Source organism: Lipotes vexillifer, unplaced genomic scaffold (assembly GCF_000442215.2).
Source record: "Lipotes vexillifer unplaced genomic scaffold, Lipotes_vexillifer_v1.1 scaffold382, whole genome shotgun sequence".
Lineage (NCBI taxonomy): Eukaryota > Metazoa > Chordata > Mammalia > Artiodactyla > Lipotidae > Lipotes > Lipotes vexillifer.
The window spans coordinates 10,243,092-10,249,676 of NW_006780611.1; the positions used below are offsets into that span (position 1 = coordinate 10,243,092).

The 6,585-nt window shown below is 59.8% G+C and overlaps 1 protein-coding gene across 1 annotated transcript in view; it reads left to right on the forward strand.

Moving 5' to 3' along the window:
- Positions 1–5,691, forward strand: part of KCNJ4 (potassium inwardly rectifying channel subfamily J member 4) — a 24,186-nt gene extending 18,495 nt beyond the window's left edge. Inside the window, exon 2 of the mRNA XM_007454022.1 lies at positions 3,837–5,691. Coding sequence (XP_007454084.1) covers positions 3,876–5,213 — 1,338 coding nt within the window. The 5' untranslated portion in view covers positions 3,837–3,875 and the 3' untranslated portion in view covers positions 5,214–5,691. The remainder of the gene's footprint in view (positions 1–3,836) is intronic.
- The last annotated feature ends 894 nt before the right edge of the window (positions 5,692–6,585 follow it).

Below are 6,585 nucleotides of genomic sequence, written 5' to 3' on the forward strand. Positions count from 1 at the left end.
TTTCCCTGAGGCTCAGGTGTCCATCGCCAGCTGCTGACTCATGTGCCACAGCCCTGCTCTCAGCCTCGGTTTCCCTAGTTGTCCAGGATCCAGACAACTGGGGAAACAGCACAGCAAAACCAAAAAAAAAAAAAAAAGTTGGTAACTTGCACAGCATTGTCGATTCTTCACTTGGCTAAGAAAGGACATTACATTTCAAAAAGCAGCCAGCATCTCCCATCCCCATTATTTCACAAAAAGAAAGAACGTTCACCATGAAAGATGCTGCAGGCTGCACTCTTAGAATAAACGAGGGAGAGCCTGGCTGGGAAGGGGAGGGACTTGTTCCAGGTCACCCAACAAGGCAGCCAGAGCGCCTGGCCCGCCAGGCCCCCACCATAGAAACCCTGTTCCCCAGTGTGTGCACACAGGGCACTTTTGGTGCAAGCGGGTTAGACCAGCTCCCTTTTTCCAGAAGAGTACACTTAGTTGTAGCCATGGTACAGGCACCTGAACAGCTAGGACACCCTTGCTCTCTCTCTCTCTCTCTCTTTTAATAAAACATCTATATTCGGAGGAAGATGGTACCCAATCATCAATGCCTGTCGCCTCTCTCCCATGATCTGTGTCCCTTTCTCTTTCACACTTTTCCCTTGGGTCCTTGTGCCTTCGCCAGGAAGCCCCGTGTGACAAACAAGGGACAGAAAAGCTGGCTGTCTCCTGGCGGCTGTGACCCGCGAGCACTCGCCGAGCTCCGTACCCCTCACTTTGTGTCATCCTTGCCGGCAGCCTAACCTCCTGCTCTTGTGCAGGGGCTGTGGTGATGGATGGAGTGGTGGTGTATCTGGGCAGGTCACTGAGGACGAGGGGCTAGGCCCTCACCAGCCCAGGGTCTTCAGGGGGACGCCCCACACACGGGCTGCCCGTGGTGGAGGGTGTCGGACCTGGTGGCAGCACCTGTGCTCGCGGGCAGCTTTCCCAAAGGCCCAGGAGTGGACGTTTCTGAGCACCGCCCGAGCTAGCGGGTACAGCGGTGGTGGCCCCCGGCCTGGCCCTGGGCAGGGGCTTGGGGAATGGTTGCTGTGACTGGGAGAGGCGTGGGGCCAGGAGATGAGCTGTGCCCCCACCCGGGCTACATGTGGGTGCCGGGGATGGGGAATTGGGGTGACGGAAGGGCAGGGGCTGGGGCTGAGTGTAGGGGGTAGGGACGTACAGAGCCTCGTCCTGGGGCTTCGCTGAGACTCCTGGCACTTCCACTCAGGGATGGGAAACAGTGGGCAGTGCTGGTGAGGGGAGCCCCGTGAAGAACCCTCTCCTGCAGCACCAGATGAACCCCCAAGGTCAGGACCTGTCCCTTTGGGCAGAGATCGAGGGCCCCGCAGCACCCTGGGCTCCTGTCTGGCCTTGGACAGGGCCCTTACCCTCTCTGGGCCTCACCATCTTCATCCACCAAAGGTCCAGGTTGCTACACTCTGTTCCCTCTGCCTCTATCCTGCAAACCTGAGGCTGGTGGGTCCAGGGCCTGCCAGGGCTGGGCTGGTGCCCTCTCTTCCTTAGCCCGAAGTTCTACCCCAACCCCGTCCAGAGAGGAAGCTCCTCTTCCCAGGAGCACCTCCTTGACCTTCCAGGAGTGGAAGTGAGGTGATTGCTCAGGGCTGGCGCACCTGCTCTGGGACCCTTAGCAAGTTCATTTCAGCTCTGAGCTTCCTTGGCCTCAGATGTAAAATGAGGGTCTTGAAATCAGTGATCTTGAAACCCTTCCTACGGGCTCTGGTTCTTTCTGTGGTGCGAATGGATGCATTCGAGATGGTGAGACAAAGCAGAAAGGGATGTATTTAGCGAAGGAAGACCTCCCTGAAAGCCATTTATAGCCTTGAAGGTGCCCCTGACCCCCAATGCCCTCAGGGCTACCCACCTGGAGCCCTGGCTGTTGGGACTCTAGGGGAGGTAGCAGAGAGGGTCTGGGATGCCCAGTTAAAATCATGACCTCTTAAGGGCCAGCCCTGCACACCCGCATTACCTGTTAGGTCTTTAGACTGATGGGTCTCACTGGTCCCAGTTTCCAGATGAGGAAACTGAGGTGCAGAGCAGTCACGTAACTTGCCCGAGTTACATGGTGGATCTGGGACTTCAATCCAGGACTGCGGGATGCAGGGAGCTCCTTTTAAGGGGGGAAGGGAGGAGAACCCAGAGTCAGGGTGGGGTGACCGCAGGGAGGGGGGAGATGGGGGCAGGGCTCACTCTCCCTGGGCTGAGAGAGGGAGTTTCTCCCAGGAAGAGGCAGGCTCTGAAGCTGTTGATCTCTAAGTTACAGCGTTGGCGCGCACCGGTTGCTGCGGCAACCGAGTTGTCCTGAACCGGGGAAGTGTATAAACATTGCCACAGATGCACAATTAGATCAGGAAGAAGAATAGAACAGAAAATAGAAACTTCCAGCCTTATATAATTCTGGGCCAAAACGTTACCGGGAACCCGGGCCCGGGCCCAGCCCCGGCCCTGCCATCCGCTGGGGCCCTGGGCGGCACCATCTCTCTCCTGGGGCCCCAGCGGAGGGGAGGGTGAGGGAAGGTCTGCCCTCCGTGGGCCCAACTGGCACGCCCGCCACCCGGCAGGGTGAGAGGCCGCCTCCACCGAAACAGCTGGGGATGCTGACAGGCAAATCCTGCCTCTCACCAGCTTCCTCCTGCTCTAGGAAGCGGGAAAGAAGGCAGGAGGGCAACTGGCTTTAACTGAGCACCTACTGTCTCCTCGGGTCCTGTGAGGTAGGGTTTTGATCCCCGTTTTACAACTGAGGAAACGGAGGCTCAGAGAGGTGAAATGGGTTGCCTGAGTTTACGTAGCTAGGTAGTGGTGTGTCTGCCTCCGCCACCCCAGGTCTTCACACCGCGAACTCAGCAATCCTGACAGCACCTGGGGGCTGAAGAGTTAGACACGCCTGGACCTGGACCCACTTACCAGCTGTGAGGCCTTAGACAGGCCGGTTCCCCTCTCTGAGCCCCCATTTCCTCACCTGTGATGTGGAAATAGGGATGCCTACACGGGAGCCAAAAATCAGGGCTCCCCTTACCTCCATCCTGACCACCACACTGGAGTGTTCACCCACCACTGCTCCCAACAAGTTTGGGGACAGGACAGGAACTGACGTTGGACTGTGGGTCCCAGCACTGCCCAGTAGAACTTACTGCAATGATGGAAATGTCCTGCATCTGCTCTGTCCAGTATGGTGGCCATTCGCCACATGTGGCTATGGAGCCCTTGAAATGTGGCGAGTGCAGCCGGGGAACTGAAGTTAACATTTTATTTAATTTTAATTAAATGTAAGAGCCACAGGTGGCCAGTGGCTGCCGAACTGGACGGCGCAGAAGGATGTCCGGCCCCCGAGAGACCCAGAAGGGCAGAGGCTGAACCCGGGGAGGTGAGCGGGGCCCAGAGCGTTCACCACTTCCTCTGCTCAGGGCACGTGAGACAAACAGTGCGGGGGCGGTGCTGAGATGGGCATCAGGAAGCCCCCCGGAAGAGCAGGCACAGGAGGTTTCGGTGGGGGAGGAGGGGCAGCGGGAGGGGCTGGGACTAGGGCCTGGATCCCGGTGGCCTCAGCTTCTGGTCTGGCAGACCCCGATCCCGGAGCTGGGCCAGCCACGGAGGCACGCCCTCCCTGTCGTCAGAACCACCTTAACATTCTGCCCATGTGGTGGAGGAAGCCTTGGGTCCCAGTCCAGGCTCCGCCCCTTCTGAGCATCATTGGGTGGGTTCCCTGCAGCCCTGGAACCTGGACTCCGGGGGCCCTTGGAGAGCCGCTCCCACGGCAGGCAGCCACTCGCTCGCCAGCGTCTCACGCGTCTGCTTCTCCCCCGCAGGCCCTGCGTCTTCCCAGGTGACCACGCCGGCTTCAGGACATGCACGGGCACAGCCGCAACGGGCAGGCCCACGTGCCCCGGCGGAAACGCCGCAACCGCTTCGTCAAGAAGAACGGCCAATGCAACGTCTACTTTGCCAACCTGAGCAACAAGTCGCAGCGCTACATGGCGGACATCTTCACCACCTGCGTGGACACACGCTGGCGCTACATGCTGATGATCTTTTCCGCGGCCTTCCTTGTCTCCTGGCTCTTTTTTGGCCTCCTCTTCTGGTGCATCGCCTTCTTCCACGGTGACCTGGAGGCCGGCCCGGGGGGGCCCGCGGCGGGGGCCCCGGTGGCGGGAGGCGGCGGGGCGGCCCCGGCGGCCGCCAAGCCCTGCATCATGCACGTGAACGGCTTCCTGGGTGCCTTCCTGTTCTCAGTGGAGACGCAGACTACCATCGGCTACGGGTTCCGATGCGTGACGGAGGAGTGCCCGCTGGCGGTCATCGCCGTGGTGGTCCAGTCCATCGTGGGCTGCGTCATCGACTCCTTCATGATCGGCACCATCATGGCCAAGATGGCCCGGCCCAAGAAGCGGGCGCAGACGCTGCTGTTCAGCCACCACGCGGTCATCTCGGTGCGTGACGGCAAGCTCTGCCTGATGTGGCGCGTGGGCAACCTGCGCAAGAGCCACATCGTGGAGGCCCACGTGCGGGCCCAGCTCATCAAGCCCTACATGACCCAGGAGGGCGAGTACCTGCCGCTGGACCAGCGGGACCTCAACGTGGGCTACGACATCGGCCTGGACCGCATCTTCCTGGTGTCGCCCATCATCATCGTCCACGAGATCGACGAGGACAGCCCGCTCTACGGCATGGGCAAGGAGGAGCTGGAGTCGGAGGACTTTGAGATCGTGGTCATCCTGGAGGGCATGGTGGAGGCAACGGCCATGACCACCCAGGCCCGCAGCTCCTACCTGGCCAGCGAGATCCTATGGGGCCACCGCTTCGAGCCCGTGGTCTTCGAGGAGAAGAGCCACTACAAGGTGGACTACTCGCGCTTCCACAAGACCTACGAGGTGGCCGGCACGCCCTGCTGCTCCGCCCGGGAGCTGCAGGAGAGTAAGATCACCGTGCTGCCCGCCCCCCCGCCCCCGCCCAGTGCCTTCTGCTACGAGAACGAGCTGGCCCTCATGAGCCAGGAGGAAGAGGAGATGGAGGAGGAGGCCGCGGCTGCTGCCGCCGTGGCCGCGGGCCTGGGCCTGGAGGCAGGCTCCAAGGAGGAGGCGGGCATCATCCGGATGCTGGAGTTTGGCAGCCACCTGGATCTGGAGCGCATGCAAGCCACCCTCCCGCTGGACAACATCTCCTACCGCAGGGAGTCCGCCATCTGACCTCCAGGCCCGCCCTCTCGCTTCCCACCAGAGCCTCTTCCGGGGGTGGGCTGCCAGGACACCTCCACCGCACTCAGGACAGAGTGGCTCACCCTGGCTCCAAGGACCTTCTGGAGAGAGCTGGGGGCTTCAGAGACTGGGAGGCCCCTTCCTACTGACTCCAGAACCCAGGCCTGGGAAAGGGCCAGGATACCCTCGGTCTGGTCAGCCTGGGTTCTCCAGCACCTACCCACTGGCGGCTCAGGAACCCCAGACCCACCACCCTTTCCCCACCGACCCTTCAAGGACATTCCCCCTTTGCTCTCAGAACCTTGGGGAAGGCGGCTGGACTGTCGGGGGTGGGCATCTTGGGGTTCTGGGGTGGGCCAGTGGTTAGTTTGAGGGGGTGGGAGGGGTGTGCGTTTCTTTTGCATGACTGTGGTCTGTTGCTCATGACTTTCTTTCGTAAATATCTATAAATGGAGAGATGGAGGCACCACATCCACCTTCTGCCATTTGTACCTGCAGGGCGAGGAGGTGCAGCCCTCGCACTCCGCACCCCTCAAGCCCAACCTTCCCCTGCCCAGCTGGCTGGTCCCTTGAGACCCTCGGAGCCAGCTCTCTTGGCCCCTGGATAGTACTGGGTTTGGGTGCAGAAGTGGGACCTCAAGGAGCAGGGTAAGGGCCATCCCTCCCTGTGGGCCCTCTGGGCCTGCAGGCCCAGCCCAGGTTGACAATGGAGTTTGTAACTATATATTTTTAATAAAGTATATGGTCCATTAGCGGTAGGCTGATTGAAGATGGAGGGCTGGGAAGGAGAGATAGAGGGAAACGGAGAGAGAGAGAGAGAGAGAGGAGAGAGAGAGAGAGAGAGAGAGACCAACGTGGCATGTCTGTGTGTGGTACATATGTGTGTATTGTGTGTGTGTGTGTGTGTGTGTGTGTGTGTGTGTGTGTGTGGTAGGTTTGTATGTATTGTGTATGTGTCTGTGCCCCTGTCTGAGAGACTGACCCTTGGAGGGAACTTTATCACCTGCTGGTCTCCTTCCTGGGAGCCAGTGGGAAGGATCCTAAGTGGCCCTAAGAGGTCTGAGTGGGTTTGAGTCAGAGCTTTGCTATTAACAAGCTGTGTGGCTGTCAGCAAGTTGCCCATCAGCTCTTGGTCTCAGCTTCACTATCTTTAGAATGGGATGAACCATACTTTCTTCCTAAGTGATGATGGGCAGGGGAAGCCTGTGTGGACGTCAGCCAACCCTTTATGACTCAGGGAGAAGTGGGAAGAGCCTGCTTGGTTTACACCCCACATAACCACCCCCGCCAGGCTGGGCTGATTAACTTGGCTGCAGGACACTGTGGTGGGAAGGGCTCTAGGGGGCAGCGGGGAAACCTGGTC